At 39.6% G+C, this 18,245-nt stretch overlaps 2 protein-coding genes across 4 annotated transcripts in view; both read left to right on the top strand.

Annotated features, from left to right (window-relative positions):
• The window catches only part of osa (trithorax group protein osa), a 29,154-nt gene extending 19,048 nt beyond the window's left edge, over nucleotides 1-10,106 (top strand). The window contains exons 9-15 of the mRNA XM_068300449.1: nucleotides 659-873; nucleotides 1,101-1,330; nucleotides 1,973-2,401; nucleotides 2,874-3,033; nucleotides 3,271-3,469; nucleotides 3,533-3,617; nucleotides 3,684-10,106. Of these exons, the coding sequence (XP_068156550.1) occupies nucleotides 659-873; nucleotides 1,101-1,330; nucleotides 1,973-2,401; nucleotides 2,874-3,033; nucleotides 3,271-3,469; nucleotides 3,533-3,617; nucleotides 3,684-7,555 (5,190 nt within the window). The 3' untranslated portion in view covers nucleotides 7,556-10,106. The remainder of the gene's footprint in view (nucleotides 1-658; nucleotides 874-1,100; nucleotides 1,331-1,972; nucleotides 2,402-2,873; nucleotides 3,034-3,270; nucleotides 3,470-3,532; nucleotides 3,618-3,683) is intronic.
• A 607-nt stretch (nucleotides 10,107-10,713) lies between these two features.
• CRMP (Collapsin Response Mediator Protein) lies at nucleotides 10,714-17,609 on the top strand. 3 transcript variants are annotated; one of them, XM_068300236.1, is made up of 11 exons: nucleotides 10,714-10,795; nucleotides 13,938-14,043; nucleotides 14,103-14,166; nucleotides 14,232-14,422; nucleotides 14,496-14,707; nucleotides 14,778-14,840; nucleotides 14,909-15,055; nucleotides 15,884-16,107; nucleotides 16,261-16,496; nucleotides 16,559-17,032; nucleotides 17,094-17,609. In XM_068300236.1, exons 2-11 carry the CDS (start codon nucleotides 13,965-13,967, stop codon nucleotides 17,171-17,173), a joined length of 1,770 nt encoding a protein of 589 aa, XP_068156337.1. In that variant the 5' UTR covers nucleotides 10,714-10,795; nucleotides 13,938-13,964; the 3' UTR covers nucleotides 17,174-17,609. The 3 variants fall into 3 exon arrangements, with proteins under 3 accessions (XP_068156337.1, XP_068156336.1, XP_068156339.1); XM_068300235.1 differs by lacking the exon at nucleotides 15,884-16,107 and adding an exon at nucleotides 15,280-15,521; XM_068300238.1 differs by lacking the exons at nucleotides 16,261-16,496; nucleotides 16,559-17,032; nucleotides 17,094-17,609 and adding an exon at nucleotides 15,280-15,521 and having other exon boundaries at nucleotides 15,884-16,026.
• The last annotated feature ends 636 nt before the right edge of the window (nucleotides 17,610-18,245 follow it).

Here is an 18,245-nt window from a genome sequence, read left to right as displayed (position 1 = left end):
AGTAACATATAGCCTTAATTGCAGATAGTTAAGCCTGTACAGCTTTTTTGTATTTTGATGCATGCCATTTTCCTCAACACTCTCTTCTTGAATGTCATGCATGCCATATTGATTCTGATTCTGGTTGAGACATCCTAGTTACATTTTTAAGTTGATAATACAAATTTAACTCTGTTTTTAGTTCGTTACCACAAAAGTTATTTTCCTGAATTTAGACTAAATCGAAAAATAATATTCGTTAGACATAAATTTCTGCAATCGGAATTTGAACTTTTTTGAATTCATTTTTAGAGTTTTTAGAATGCCAACAAAACAAATCCTTTTTTTTACTTATAGATTTCGTAAGTAGATAGATTTTTATTTTGTGTCCACAATGATTTCACCCAAAAACTACTAACCACTATACCACACATACTAACTAACTAATCACAACTCACACAAAACTAACTCGTGTTTTCTTGGAAACAATACAAGAATTGTGGCTTACCTAAATGCATCCACACATAAAGAAACATAAATTTTGTTTGCTCGCAATATTTCTTTCTATATTTTTAACATCCTTTTTAATAAATATGACCATATGCATAATAATATGCTGAATACTTCTCTATGATTAACCCAATCGATTTGCTGATTTCCGTTTATATCATTCAATTAGGTGACAAAGAGCAAAACATGGAAGGATATTGCAGGTCTATTGGGTATTGGAGCCAGTAGCAGTGCCGCCTACACGCTTCGTAAACACTATACAAAGAATCTTTTGGCATTCGAGTGTCATTTCGATCGTGGCGATATCGATCCATTGCCCATCATACAGCAGGTGGAAGCTGGCAGCAAGAAGAAAACAACGAAAGCAGCCTCTGTACCATCTCCAGGTAAGTGTTTAAGCCCAGATGCTGTGTCTTTTGTTGTTAATTTTAGTGGAACATATATGATACTTAATTTTGTATTCTTTTTCTGTTCGTTTTTCCCAACTTTTGTTTTCTATGGCGTTGTTGTCGTTGAAAATGTTTTTCACCACGTCTTTTCTTCGCATAATTCACGCAATCGAAATCACTTGGAAACCCGATAATGAAACAAACAAACAAATTGCAACCAATCGGTGGTGGCCATTTGGATGCTGGAACAACAAATTCAACAGGATCGTCAAACTCGCAGGATTCATTCCCTGCACCACCAGGTGCTCCACCAAATGCTACGATCGATGGCTATGTAGGATATCCTGGCGGTGCTACATATCCGGGCGGTAGTGGGCCCCAGCCAGATTATGCGGCAGCGGGTCAAATGCAGAGACCACCCTCACAAAATAATCCACAGGCACCTCATCCAGGTATGAAAAGTAAAACAAATCTCTCCTACTGTGTTATATGTTTCTTACGATGAAAATTCTATATGTGTAGGGTCAGTTATTTTTTTTTTCCTTGTTTACATTTGTTTTATAATCCTTTGATTTTTCAAAATTTTGAATACATTTAAATGTCAATGATTATTATTGTTATCATTATTATTATTAGATGATGCTTAATACCATTCCTTATCTCCATCCATTATCGTTATATTTGTAATCCATAATCATGTACATAATGTTTATATGTTTCGAGAGTGTTTTTTTATATTAATTACATCTCTGTGAATTTTGTTTTCATTCATTTTTATGTTTTGTAACTATAAATCTCTGTGGGCGCACTACTAAAAATATGTAAACTTCCATCAACCACCAACACCAACCACCAACGACAACTGCAACTACAACGACAACCACATCACAACAACAACAACAACGATATTGCACCACCAACAACCAATCAACCATCCAATCAACAACATTCATTGATACTTTATCATTCATTCCATTCAATGCATTCATATTCATTCATTTCAATCAATCAATCAATCGATCAACCAATCATCTTATTCAACCAACCATTCATCAATCGCCGCTCCGTTCGCTTGACTTGCCTTGCCGCTTCAGGCACACAATCAAATCAAACAGCCGCCGGCGCTGTTGTCGGTGCCGGTGATAATATAAGCGTTAGCAATCCCTTTGAGGATCCAATTGCTGGTGGTGCTGTGGCCCCCGGTGCTGTTGTTGCTGCTGCTGGGCCCCATAGTGGTCCTGGTCCACACCCACCACCACCCCCACATTCACCACACACAGCATCAACGCAACAATCGAGTGGTGGTGGCCCTCAGCCGCCGCCGCCACAAGCCCAGCAGCAACAACAGCAGGGCATGCCAGCACCATCACAGCAACAGCCAACGCTGCCACCGCCACCACCGCAGCAACATGGGCACGGGCCTGGGCCGGTGCCGCCATCGCCGCAGCATGCGCGACCCGCTGCTGGAGCACCTTATCCACAAGGGGGCTCCGGCTATCCAACGCCTGTGTCTAGAACGCCAGGTATACTCATCAACTTTTGGTTTTTGGTTACACTTTTTTCTTCTCTCTAATTTAATGTCATTTGTTTAATTATTTATATGTTGACTTTTATTTTGTATGGCATCTTCTTTCCTAATGGCTTCACTGTATCCTTAAACTGTAACGCTCTAACAAAATTCGTTGCTAGAAATATGCATGAATGAAAAAGAAAAATCTTACTAACCCACATATCTGTATCTATTATCGACATTTCGTTAAAGAACCAAAATTAGATTTTCAGCCGATACATCAATAATTAGAATATTTGTATGTAATAATAGATTGAATCTGTATTATTCACGTTACTTTTTTTTTTTTTTTTTGTCTTTTTAAGTGATTTTATTTATCTGTTGTTTTCCCTTAAGCAAAAATCTTTCGCGTAGCTCAATTCAGTGAATTTCTGTAAAGAAAAGTTTTTAAAGAAATAAATGTATGTATTGATTACCATTTGCAGGCTCACCGTATCCATCACAGCCCGGAGCATATGGCCAATATGGTGGAAGTGATCAGTATAATGCTGCTGGACCACCCAATCAGCCATTTGGACAGGGTCAAGGACAATATCCGCCACAGAATCGCAATATGTACCCTCCTTATGGGCCGGAGGGGGAAGCGTGAGTGCCAATTCTCTCAATTACTCAAAGACACAGAGACACAGTAACAGACATCCAATCGACACACACAACCCACCCACCCACTCACACACTGGGATAAAACTGTACTGTGTTTTTAATTAATCTTTGAAAATGAAATGAATTTGTGGAGACAAACACTTGAAATGTGTTAAGCTCTTTCCAATGAATGTCAATCAATTGATTTTCTTTCTATTTTATTTCTATCTTTGTATACAGTCCACCTTCTGGTGCTAATCAATATGGTCCGTATGGAAATAGACCCTACAGTCAGGCACCGCCGGGAGGACCTCAACCCCCTACACAGCCCGTTGCAGGTGGACCACCAACTAGCGGAGCCCCAGTAGGAGCACCACCCGCTGGAGCTTATGCACCCGGTACTCCCGGCCAACAAGACTATTATAGGCCACCAGATCAAGTAGGATTCGATTGAGAAAGAATGAAAAATTTAATTAAACCGACCATTTCTATCCATCCTCAGAGTCCGCAACCTCGACGGCATCCGGATTTCATCAAAGACTCCCCTCAGCCCTATCCAGGGTATAATGCAAGGCCTCAAATTTATGGTAAGTAGTGGAGGCACCATTCCAGGACTACAGCTCATTACGGATAATTTGTTTATAATTCGTTAGGTTCATGGCAAGGCGGTGCTCAACAGTATCGTCCCCAATATCCTGCCTCTCCCGCTCCACAAACCTGGGGTACTGCTCCACCAAGAGGGGCGGCTCCACCCGGCAGTCCCCATGGTCCACCCATACAGCAGCCAGCCGGTGTAGGACAGTGGGAACAACATCGCTATCCACCGCAACAGGCACCGCCACCACCACAGCAACAACAGCCACCTTACCAACAAGGTGCTCCACCCGGTCAACAGCAGCCACCACAGGGACCACCGCAATGGTCACAAATAACTCCCGGACAACCGCCGCAGGCAGGTGGAATCGCTGCACCGCCGGGATCCCCGCTGCGTCCACCTTCTGGGCCTGGGCAGCAACAACGAATGCCTGGCGGTGTACCGGGAATGCCGACACAACCTCAACAGCCTGGGCAGCCTGTCCAACAACCACCACATGGAGCTGTAGGTGTTCCTGGAACACCGGGAATGCCACCCATACCCGGTGGTATGGTTAAACAACCGTATGCGATGCCACCACCAACTCAAGCTGCGGGACCGCCAACAAGTGTGGCTATGCCCGGTAATCCACCTGCCGGAATGATTCCTCAAAAACAACCACCCATAATAATAGGTGCACCGGGAATGCAGCCTGGTCAACAACCGCAGCCGCCACATCCACATCCCCACCCACTTCCGCATCAGCATCCACATCAACATCCTCATCCGCATCCACAACATCCGCATCAAATGCCTAACCAGCAGGCCGCCTACGCTCCCCAGATGCCAGTAGGAGGACAAGGCGGTCAGTTAGCCAAAAAGGAGCTCATCTTTCCCCACGATTGTGTGGAGTCGACTACTCCGGTTCTGTACCGGCGCAAGCGTCTGACGAAAGCCGATGTTTGCCCTGTCGATCCATGGCGGATATTCATGGCAATGCGCTCTGGCTTGTTGACCGAGTGCACCTGGGCTCTGGATGTGCTCAACGTGCTGCTCTTTGACGACACCACAGTGCAGTTCTTTGGTATCTCTAACTTGCCCGGTCTGCTAACATTGCTGCTGGAGCACTTTCAGAAGAATCTCGCCGAGATGTTTGACGAAGGGTGTGAGGAAACAGCGACAGCGGCCATTGCTAGCGAAGAGGCTGACGATGATGCTGACAGCGGCACTGTTATGTCTAGCTCTCGTGGCGTGGAGCAGCAAAAAATGCGGGGTGGCCGTTCATCTCGATGCGTGCGTAGCATATGCAGCTATAATCGCAAACGGCACTACGAGAATATGGACAGAAAGTGCACTGAGGATTCAGATGATGCCGATGAGGGCATTGATTTGGGTCAAGTTCGCGTGCAGCCCAATCCAGAGGATCGATCGCTGCTACTGTCATTCACACCCAACTACACCATGGTCACCCGTAAAGGAGTTCCAGTTCGCATACAACAGGCCGAGCATGATATCTTTGTGGACGAACGCCAAAAGTCATGGGACATTGACACAAATAAATTGTACGAGCAACTCGAACCAGTGGGTAGCAATGCCTGGACATTTGGCTTTACAGAACCCGATCCGCTCGATGGAATTATTGATGTGTTTAAGTCGGAGATCGTAAACATTCCATTTGCTCGTTACATACGCTCAGAGAAGAAGACCAAAACAAGGCAGGAAACGACAACGGCAGCAACGACGAGTTCAGTTGGCCCCAAAGGAGGTGTCATTAAATCGGAGACTGTGTCAATATCATCCGTTGTGGTTATAAAACAGGAAGACAACATGTCTAACACGGAGGACACAAGCAGTAGCATACTTCAACAGACCTATAATAAAAAGAGGCGATTGGTTAGCAGCAGTGGCGCAAGTAGCGGCTCTGTAACCGATTCTAAGAAATCCAAACTGGGTGAAGAGTTTGCTCAACCCCAAGGCGAGATTAAGAAGGAGCCAGGAACTACTACTCCAGCCGTAACCGGTGGCGGCAATTCTGTCGATAGTGATTGTCGAGCTGTTGATATGGATATTGAATCGCCACGTCTTACCAATGGTGTCGCCGCTTCATCATCAACAATATCGGGACCACCGCCACAACCAAAGGGCTTTGACCCAAAATCAACGGTACGAGATGCTGCCCATGTTCTGCAGCGTAGACGGGATTCCAGCTATGAGGATGAATGCTATACGCGAGACGAGGCCTCATTGTATTTGGTTAACGAAAGTCAAGATTCTCTGGCACGTCGCTGTATTGCTCTCTCGAACATCTTTAGGAACTTGACTTTTGTTCCGGGCAACGAGACGGTGCTAGCCAAGTCAACGAGATTTTTGGCAGTCCTTGGACGATTGCTTTTGTTAAATCATGAACACTTACGGCGCACTCCCAAGACACGTAATTACGACCGCGAAGAGGATACAGACTTTAGCGATTCATGCAGTTCGCTGCAAGGTGAACGTGAATGGTGGTGGGATTACTTGATAACCATCAGAGAAAACATGCTGGTGGCCATGGCCAATATAGCTGGCCATCTGGAGCTGTCACGATATGATGAATTGATAGCGCGTCCCCTTATCGATGGGCTGCTCCATTGGGCTGTCTGTCCCAGTGCCCATGGCCAAGATCCGTTCCCATCGTGTGGCCCTAATACGGCTTTGTCGCCGCAACGCTTAGCTTTGGAGGCTTTGTGCAAACTATGTGTCACAGATGCCAATGTTGATCTAGTGATTGCGACACCGCCTTTCTCGCGATTGGAGAAACTTTGTGCTGTGCTCACGCGCCATTTGTGCCGCAATGAGGATCAGGTGCTAAGGGAGTTCTCTGTTAATCTGCTTCACTACTTGGCCGCAGCGGATAGTGCCATGGCACGCACAGTGGCCCTTCAGTCGCCATGCATCTCCTATTTGGTGGCGTTTATCGAACAGGCCGAACAGACTGCATTGGGTGTGGCAAATCAGCATGGCATCAATTACCTGCGCGAAAATCCCGACTCCATGGGGACCAGTCTCGATATGCTACGACGAGCAGCGGGCACGCTACTCCATCTGGCCAAACATCCCGATAATCGATCTCTGTTTATGCAACAGGAACAGCGTCTATTGGGCCTAGTGATGTCGCATATATTGGATCAGCAGGTGGCATTGATTATATCGCGAGTCCTTTATCAGGTCTCCCGTGGCGCTGGACCCATGCATTCCGTGGAGTATAGATTACTGCAGCAAAGACAGCAGCAGCAGCAACGTGCACAGCCAATTCCAGCTGCTGAGAAAGCGGCAGCAATCATCCCAGCGGCAACAGTGACCAAAATTGAACCATCCAGTTCAGGGCAGCCAGAGCAGTCGACGACTGCTGCCAACCATTCGGACGCCAAGTCACCAGCAGTTACAGCTGCAGCACCTGTCACTGCAGCAACAACTACAGCAACAGCAGCGGCAGCAACATCAACCCCAACAACTGCAACAACGACGTTAACCACATCAGCGTCAGCGTCATCCTCATCTTCATCATCCACGGCTGTAGTCAACGATGAAAACAGCAATAGCAGCCAACAATTGCCTCCGGCAGCCACATTCAATGATGTGAGCAACAGTAGCACCAATAGCAACAGCTGTGGCACTGCCAGCAGCAATCAAACCAACAGCAGCAGCAGTGTGGGCAGTAGCCAGTCAACAATAAACAATGCAGTTGCTTCAGCTCCTCCTACTTCACTCCCAGTCCCAACAGGAGAACTGCAGTCACAGACGCCTCATCCGCAGCAGCAACAAGTGAGCAAAGCTGCTGCTGCTGCCGCTGCCAATTTAGTGTCGAATAATTTGGCAGCATCAGCGCCAACAGCTGCTGCAGCCACAGCAGTTAACCAGCAGCCTCCAGCTCCACCACCAACGAATACAGGAACAACGACCGCTGTTGCGTAGTATACGACAATGATGCCAGCTTCATACTATAGGCCAGTTGATTGATTTGACTTGGGCATTTTAGGAGTAGTAGAAGCAGGAGCAGGATCAGCTGAACGTGGATTGAAAGAACATTGATAATCTTGAACTAATGTGCGTTGTGTCTCGGTCGCGCTTTTAAATAGCTTCGTACAAATTACAATTCCCCGCCCCCAAAAAAACTTCACATACACACAACTTTAACAATGTAATCAAATAATGTAAATTTACTTAAAAAAAGAACAACAATAACTTTATGATGTAGAAGAAAGGGAAGCGCCGCTTAGCATAGTCACCAACCACCAAGCGTGTGTGATCGATCGAAAGGATGAGAAAAAGGCATGCAAAGAGTAAACTCTCGATAACGTTTTTCAAAAATCCGTTATGGGGTAGTGCACACTGCAACCTATCAACCCAAACACACACACACCCACACATACCATATACATACACTGCAATTCGTCATCATACAATAACACCTGTATATTTTTTCACTCAAATCTATAGTAAATCTAAGAATTATATATATATATAAACACATACAGACACCAACACACACTCAGCATCATTAAACAAGAATATCCTGTTGAAATTTAGCAGTGAATTTAACCACCATTCAAATGAGGCGGCAATTTAAAGGATACCGGAAGTAGCTACTAAGTGGAAATGATGATAATGATACTAAAGGATAGAAGGATCATAAGCGTCGTAAAAAATTTAAGCACAGAATATACTTATTGTATTAAATTAAATAAATTAAAACAATACAAACGAAGAAACAAATTAATGAAGATGAAAAAATGGGAATAACTAACACAAACACACACATATATATATATATATATACATATACATATATGGCAAACGCACGCTATGGTTTATCATACATATATATTTCTATATATATATATATAAAATTAAACAAAACACATTAAATCTGTATGTAAACGGATATATATATATATAATATAGAAAATAGATTTTAAATTCTACTACATACTAATTAAATAATATTACCTAAATATTAATAATAATAATAATAATAATATGAACAGAAACTCATATAGTGAACAAAATTAACAAAAAAAATAAAACAACAAATGAAACGAAACCTAATACTGTATGCGCGTATGCAAAAACAAAAGCAAAAAATATTATTACAAACAAAACAAAAAGAAAACTATGTAATACAATTTAAATTCGTTTCTATGTAAACCAAACAGTGAAATGCAGTAAAAACGATGGAAAATTAAAAAAGAAAAAGTCGATAATAACAAATACAGAAAGAAAAACACAATAAGAACATAATTATTAAAAACAAAAACAAAACAAAAAACACTGTACATACTTAACTATTATGTAAATTTCTCTGTATTTCGTTTACGCAATGTTACAAAGCACATGTAAGTGGCAGCACTGCATTTCGTATTATATATAGTACATGATAATGATAACGATGATCGTAACGATGCTAATGATGATTATGGAAAATTCCAATTTCTTGATTACACACACACACTCGTATAATGATATGATTTTCCCTTTAGAAAACCGAACTTAGCAATCCTTACCACTCCTTCTCTTCCTGCCCTTACCCACCACCTCATCTCACATCCATCAGTACTACCAATTTCACCATCTAGTGTTGTAATTTTTTTATGTTATTTGTATTATTATATATTTTGCTAAAGTGCTGCTGCTTCATAATAATAATTTTATATGTATGTCGGACTTACTTAAGGCGTAAATGACAAGATAAATAAATTAGGTTTTTATCGTAATATTAATTTAAAAAATATATGAAATAAATAATTATAATAAAACGAAAAAGAAAAAAAAACAAAACAGAATACCATATAAAATGCTACAAAAAAAAAAAAACAACAAGAAAAAGAACAACAACAACATGAAGCGTTCTTGACAGAGAAAGAAGCACGCGAAAAATTGACTAAAAGAAAATACATAAAATGCTTTAAAGGTCAAAAAGGAGCAAAATTCACCCAAGTTAAAATAGACACTCACACAATTGCAACAGGAATATTTAAATGTATGTATGTAGGAAGAAAACCTTGTGTATGCCCGTCTTACAATTTGTATACTAAACTTTGATATATATATGGAAAAAAAAAACAAAAAATTTAATGCTAATTATCATGGGCCAACCACACACACAGCAGACACAAATAACTGTCCTGAATCTACATTAATATTGCAGAGTTGCCAATCCCCCCCCTTATCCATACTCCTCAATGAACCCCATAGATACACACCACAAACACACAGACTTCATTCCGATCAGGATCAGTCTTAACGAAAGTAAAGATAGAGAGAGATAACGCGAAAAGAAGAGGAATGTGTGCCGCCTCTATTGATGTAACATGTATTCGTGTAGTTGTTTGCAAGAATGAAATTGATAATGAAAATAAAAATATATATAAACTCAGCATCTCGATATCGATATATAAACATGTAGTTATTAGTGTATAATTTTAATTTAATTATTTTATTAATATACATATATAATATACAAAAATATCGGCGTCTTGTTGTTTCCTTAACTTCCAGTTTAAAAAAGTTTGTATTTTCGAATTAAATGAAATCGGTTTATCAACATGTAACGGTTTTTTCAGACTTCATTTTGCCATTCACAATCATACGTAAGAAATCGATAAATTTATGTTTTCCTTAAACAGTGGTGCACATAATTATTTGGATATATATACATATATTTTTTGCATTTACAGGTAAATATGGAATGGCAATGAGTAAAGTCAAATAATTTGGAGGCCAACCAACTGTGGACTATTGGTCAAAAACTAATAGTTGCAAATTAAGTGAATATATACATACGTATCAGCTCACAGAAAAACACTTCGTAAATAACAATTTGTACAATAAAAAATCCTTCCAAAGGTTGTTGTAGGCGTTGGAAAAGCATAAATTATAATATTTAAGCCGCTATTATCAATGACTTGGTCAGTATTAAAGTAAATTTATTAGCGCTGCTTCACATTTATACCCCATTGACGTTTACAAATTTAAAGTCGATAGTGGCAGCTTTCGATAAGTTGTCAATCGATTGCTTGAGCCATCGTTACTATCAACGGTGCCATCAATGCCCATCGCTAGTTCGTATTAAACTTTTCGTGGGAGTGGACGTGTCTGTGCTTGTATTAAAGCGATTTTGATATTGTCGGTCGGAAAATTTCAATCGAATTAAGGGTAATTTATAAATAAAAAGCAATATAAGAAAATCATTAAACTCGTTAAAAATTTGTTGATTAGCTAATTAAATTGAAAAGAAAAGGTGCTCCAAACGTGAGATTCGAGTTTTCCCCTCCCACCAAAGAATTGTTTTTCTTTGCTGCGGTTTTCACTGAGTTTGTGTGTGTGTGTGTGTGATTCTGTGTATTCTCTCATTCTGTGTATGTGTCTGTGTATACTTTGCGCAATGCGTGGGCTTAATTTTCTGTTCTATTTTCTAATTTTCGTGCATACATTTATAATGTTTTTGTATCCAAATATATATGACATATGTATGTATGTATGTATGTTTATACATATGTACATATGTATGATCATGCACACACACAGAGTGTACCATATAAAAATAACAGTTTCAATTGAAATTTTTCGCTATGTGTGTGGATAATTTTTTAATTGCATTTAACTGCATTTCACAAACCAAATTTGTATCTATCAATCGGAAAACCAAGTGCAATGTACTGCATAGGTGTATAGTTCCACTCAGATTGGGTGGGGACATTATAGTTTATTGGGTATGTGTGTCTGTCTTGTCTTGTTTGCCTTTTTCAGTATCATATTGGCATTTTATTGATTTAACAACGATAAGGAGAAAATCGTTAAGCGGTACCGGCAAAGGAAGGTACCTGCAAACTGAGTGAAGCCCATTTTAGTTAACAGGTTGTCTATCTTTTGGACACCCCCCAACTCTCTTGGGCTAATTGAATTCATTGAAAGTTGACAGCTTAGCGCTTTACCAATGACGATTTAGATTCACTCAAAACCGGCTACGAAATTGAAAAGCAAAGGAAAACTTGATGTGCGCAACTTGTGTATACGCTTGACAATTGAAAATAAATTTATTTGTTTTCGAAAATTCAATAAAAAGTTTATAGAAATTTTAATTGAACGAACGATTTCTCCTAAACCTATAGGAAAACCAATACCTAACTTTATATGTATGTATGTACATATGTATGTATGTATGTTTCTAAATAGTAAGTGGTAATATACATAGATACTAATAGATCTAGCTTCACAAACTTCTAGCTATTGTTAATGTAATTATTTTTGCCAAGGGTATGCAAAATAAAAGCTAAAGTGCAATTGTGCATCGATGAGCGACCTACAAATGCCTGTAAAATGTACACTATATGGCTGCTTTAATTATACTATAGTATGTATGTATGTACGCTTGATACATACATATGTAGCTAATCTAGTTCATTGCATTTTGCTTGTCTATATACATATGTATGTATGTTTGTGCAAGCTCTATTTATTTTGTTAGTGTCGAGCATAAATGACAACAAATTGAATGAAAAAATTCATAAATCACAAAACACGTTTCAGAAAGTGTTACCCCACTTGACCAACAGCGTAACAGAAGCATTAATCTACACACACATGAGTGTGTGTTAATTTATGTACATCTACACCTGGAATATACTTCCTGTACATCTTTTCTTTTTTGTTATTTAGTATTTGAACCTTCTTTGGCATAAACCAGACAATGAGGGCGTAGTGCCATTTGTGCCAAAGCCCCACCTCCCCAACTTTCATACATACAAAAGGTTATTGGCCGATGACGTTTGCGTGCCGTCAAAAAGACGCTTGTATTAGTTTTTCCCCAACATAAATATTCTTCCATGTAGGCTTTTATGCAGTTAGCTCCAGCTTGAGCAAAACGGAACAAAAAACAAAAAAAACTTTTTTTTGCCGACTAGACAGACAAACAAGCTGCCTGCAACTACAATTGCAATGACATTTATGTCTCTTCGGCAGACAGAAAAAAAGATATATATACAAACACAGACAGAATCATAATGCAGCAGCAGCGCACTAGTTGTTAGGCTCCCTGTTGCTGTATAGAGAGGGCCATGGGGGGGCCTGGAGCTTGCTTGATGCTCATTGATGGCTATATCATCATCATTATCATTAGATTGTTGTACATTGACACCACATGACATGGCAATGGCAAGGCCGATTCACACCCATTTTCTATACAATTAAACATTTTGATAACAGTAATAGTTTATACATTTAAATTTAACACGCTTTACCAGATTATTGGACTATAAAACAAAAAGGGAACATCTGTGTCCGAATTATAAGACAATGCGTAAGATTATAAAGTCAGAAGTCAGAAGATTATTCATCAGGAAACATTAAAAAAAAGGCATCAACGACTATATATGTACATAAGTTATACATATGTACATACATATGTACATACATACGTTGGTACTACGCCTTAATCTTAGGTTGAAACTGGGGCGTATTATATACATACCTCTTAATCTTAAGCTAACCCAGGTCCAGATCTATTATAAGAGTGCGTCCGGGGCACCTTTCATTCACATTTTTCAGACTATCCAATAATTTTGAATCAATCCCTTTAAAACTTATGTTCAATAACTTAATTACAATTTAATTATTTTTTTTTTACGATTTTCTAATTAAATAGAGCTACAACTTTTGTAAATAGGCCAAAAAAAACGCTTAGTTAGAGCCTTTGAATTGAAATTACATTTTTTATCAAAAATTTAATGAAATTTCACCAAATTCGAATTGTGTATGAACTTTGTAAGGCCTATTTCACTTCATAATCAGTCAACTTTCAAGTTGACTTTGTTAAATACTTATTTACTGAGTCAAATTTTAACTGCTTCATATGTTAGTACTTGTTACTAAAATACCTTTTTTACCCGGCAACCAATCATAAATATAGTATCGCTTCATTTTTAGAACTTTATTTAAATGTATACATAATCTGTTGCTGCATTTTGGTTAGTTGAAAGTGACGAAGAGGGTGCTTTTATTTTTCACACACATTTGCATTTTGTGGAGTGTGAGTGAGGGGAGGCGCAGGGGTTAATGTTCTGCACGTGCCTCAGGCCACAGTTTCTGTTGGCACATCTTTGAAATACTCTCTGAGTGAGTGGAGTGGCGGCCTATGACTCATCCATTTTATAAGCAACCACAAAACAAACCACCCAGACACTAAGAGGGAACCACTTTGAATGGGAGTTTTATGTCCGCTAACACACACACACACAGACACAGTGTCTGAGTTTATCGATCCTTTTCAAGTGAAGTAAAGTTTCATTTTCAATTTCAGGTTAGAGAGATTCATTAGATTGGCAAGATGTCGACTAGCCCAAAGCCGGTAAAGAAGGTTCCCATACACTTGCAGAGTGCTCAGAATCGTGTTTATATTAAAAATGGTAAATACTGTCAAAAGAATTCAATTGAATAAAATGCACTATAACCACTTTTCTTTCAGGTGAAATTGTTAATCACGACAAAACCTTCAAAGCTGATGTTTATATCGAGGATGGTATAATCAAGTAAGGGATGATAAAGCAAATGTTAAAAACAAATCATTCTAATGTATATTTCGTTATCTAAATAGATTTGTGGGACCAGCGTCTGAGATTACAATTCCTGGGGGCGTGAGAACCATCGATGCCAGTGGTTTACTTATTCTGCCGGGTGGAATTGATCCACATACGCACTTGCAACTGCCTTTTGGAGGAGCGGTGGCCGTTGATGATTTCTATCATGGCACCAAGGCTGCTGTTGCCGGTGGCACAACAATGATAAGTATGTCTAATCCTTAACTTTCGACTAATGTGTTGGACATAATGAATGGTTCTTTCTCTCTCCACCTCTCTAGTTGATTTCGTTTTGCCCAACAAACACGAATCTATGATTGAAGCGTACGACAAATGGCGTAGCTGGGCCGATCCCAAAGTATGCTGCGACTATGGTCTACATGTGGGCATTACATGGTGGTCGAAATCAGTATCGGAAGAGATAGGTATTCTCTGCAAGGAGCTGGGAGTCAATTCCTTCAAAACTTTTATGGCCTACAAGGGACTCTATCAGGTTAAGCAAATCCATATTCAAAAGATATATAACAATATCCTAAATAATATATTTATTTCTCTCCGAATAGTTAAACGATTCCGATCTGTTGGATGTATTTGAGCGAATTAGACAATTAAATGGCGTGGCTATGGTAGGATATATACAAACAATTTATATATACTTGTCGTATACATTAAAAATATTATTTTTTTGGCACAGGTGCATGCCGAGAACGGTGACATTATAGCCAAGAATACCCAACGCCTGTTAGCTGAGGGCATCACTGGACCCGAAGGACACGAGCTCTCACGACCAGAAGAAGTCGAGGCAGAGGCAGTGCATCGTGCTTGCGTTTTGGCGCATCAGGTAAGATTTGTCTTTACAGCGGCAATTGTATAGAAGAATTACATGGAAGAAAGGGGAAAAATATGTTTGCTAGTTGTGTATACTTACTTACCACAAATTTTGTAATTATATTTTTATTTATTTTGATTTATTATTTCTTATGTATGATGTATGATGCACCCTCCTTGTACATATATATGCGGTATGCGGCACTCGTTATATACATATGTATATATATAATTTAGGTCGATTGCCCACTGTATGTGGTCCATGTTATGTCCAAGTCGGCAGGCATTGAATTGGCAAGGGCACGCCATCGGTATCGAGGTCGTTACATTGTTGGTGAGACTCTCGCCGCGGCTCTAGGCACTGATGGCACACACTGCTGTCAGCTCTTTGAGTTCGATCATGCAGCAGCACATGTGCTCAGCCCTCCCCTGAGACCCGACAAGACAACACCAGAATTTATGATGAAGCTACTGGCGAAGTAAGTTTCGTGTGTTCTCTGGTTGCTTCTATACATACAAGGCACAAGGAGTTTGGCTGCGCCAATAAAGAAAACAAAACAAAACAAAACAAATTATTTGCCTGCCTCCAACATACATGCATAATTTTACAATAACTACCGGTGGCAATGCTTGCTCCTAACATGCTCCCGCAACCATCTTTAATCTTCCCCTCAATTCAATCACCCCAAAATTTTGCTACTAACTCTATATAAGATAATAACAAAATGAATTGAAGCAACTCGCTCATTAACCAAATCAATGATGTTAATTGTTTGTATGTTCATGCTTCACTCACCCCTCGAACACACACGCCACACCCCCGCTCTTCGTGCCTGAGCAGATGAAGACACCGCTTTTTGTGGCCGGATTGACCAGCAAATCGTCGGCAGAGCTCGTTGGACGTTCACGACGAAGCGGCTATTGTGTATTTGGTGAAACTTTAGCCAGTTCCCTTGGACGCTCGATGAGCGGTGTACCCAAATCAGATCGTATTTATTATATAACCAGTCCACCGATTCGCGAGTCTGCCGAAACTCCCAGGCAACTAATGAAGTCGTTGGCGTAGTGAGTATATACAACAAATTCAAACGCATCCAATTATTGTGTTCCTGTTTTCTTTTCGTTACGTTAATCTTGGGTTCCACCATTTGCACTTACTTTTCGCAATGGTTTGCTTTGTCATGATATATTAAATTCTATATTGAATCCAATTCACAGCGATGATCTACAGTTGACTGGCAGTGATAATTGTACATTCAATAAAGAGCATAAGGCTCTCGGCTTGGGTGATTTTACAAAGATACCAAATGGTGTCAACGGTCTGGAGGATCGCATGTCTTTGGTTTGGGAGAAGGGCGTTCATGCTGGCCTTTTGGATCCTTGTCGATTTGTGGCTGTGACCAGCACAAATGCTGCTAAAATTTTCAACATTTATCCACAAAAAGGACGCATCGGTTGGTAATCTTTTGCAGCATTTAATTGTCCACTCTTATGAACAATTCTTTTTTTATTTCAGCTGTCGGCTCTGATGCTGATATTGTTTTATGGAATCCCCAGGCCACACGCACCATATCTAAGGATACTCATCATCATGCATGCGATTTCAACATTTTTGAAGGCATGGTTGTACATGGTGTGCCTGAATTTGTGCTAGTCCGTGGTCGTATATGTGTGGAAAATGGAATTGTACGTGTCGCTGAGGGCTTTGGTCGTTTTATACCAACTCCAGTGCGTCCGCCTTTCGTTTATGACATTATTGAGGGTAAGGTGCAATCGTTACCCGAGGAACATCATGATGAGAAACAAAATGGCAATATAGCCAAAAAATTCGCTGAGCTTGATATCCAAATACCTGTGGTGGAACCAATCGGTGCCATGTTAGCTGGCAATTTACCCATGCCAGCAGAAGGTTCCATCTGTAGTACACCATCGGTGCGTGGTCGCGTTGATGGCAAGCGTGACTTGCAGGAATCATCATTTTCAATAAGTGGTAAGCTTTTATGGCGTACATTTTTTTGAATTGATTTAAAACCTCTTTTTTTTTATTGCAGAGGAACTTGACAAATCTGGCGTTCGTGCTTGCATTAAAGTTAAAAATCCACCTGGCGGGAAGTCTTCCGGATTCTGGTAAAATTGCAGTCTTTGATCATCGCATTATATATACAACAAACATTATACAACCAATATATGTGCAATATGCATTCGCACAAAGTCTGGGCTCATTGGAAAACAAAAAAAAAAAAAAAAAAGAAAAACTGGCATTTAACATAAAGTCGTTATCAACAAATTATTTAATCAATTCGCAACTTAGATACATTTAGCCACAAACTAATTAAAAACAGATCGTAAAATAATTCCCTGCAGCAACATAAAAACCAAACAAGCAAACAGAACCGTTTTTGCCTTTAGTTAAATATACTTTGACTTGCATAGTTGATTTCCCAAAGATGACAGAGATTTGGCGGATTTTTTAATCTGGAAGGTCTCTACAGATTTCTAGAACGCTATATAACCGATTTAAATTGTGCAAGTCTTGTAAGCCGCAAATAAAATATTAAATATAAGGATCGGAAACAACCCGTAGGTTGACGTAGTTTTTTTTTTATTTGTTTTGTAATTGGTTTAGCACAATTTGTTGGCTCTCCGATTTACAGGCATTTGAGCTATTTATAACCGTTTCCTCATACATGTTCATGGTACATCAAATAATTTGCAATTGCCTTGGTATAAATTTGTTTTATTTATTTCTTATGCCTTCGAGTACTTGCAATTTGTAAATGCAGTAATACTATTTATAAAGCTGAACAAACTAATAAATAAATATATAAAGGAATAAAAACCCATGTCTTTTTTAATAAAAAAGGTGGAAAACATATTTAGCTCCCCAAAAGCAGGCAACAGAAAATGTATTTTCTAGCTAGCCAAGAAACCACTTTAAACATAAAAATCCTTAATATTTTAGCTCCATTCTGAAAAAAGGACCGTCAGGCAAAACAATTAAACAAAAGGACATCCCAATCGTCTTGAAATGTCTGAATTATAACTTGTGTTTGTGTTTTTTTTGGCGATTTTTTACGAACTTACACTTACAAACGAAAGCCATTTTGAAAGGTTTTAAACGGAACATTTCTATTGACGCCAAAAAAAAAGGAACATCTTTTATGGATATTTCAATTGTATTGGTTAATGATCGCGTTTATATT

This window comes from Drosophila tropicalis, unplaced genomic scaffold (genome assembly GCF_018151085.1).
Source record: "Drosophila tropicalis isolate 14030-0801.00 unplaced genomic scaffold, ASM1815108v1 contig_878, whole genome shotgun sequence".
In the NCBI taxonomy this organism is placed as follows: Eukaryota; Metazoa; Arthropoda; class Insecta; order Diptera; family Drosophilidae; genus Drosophila; species Drosophila tropicalis.
This window is presented reverse-complemented; position numbering and strand designations above follow the sequence as displayed.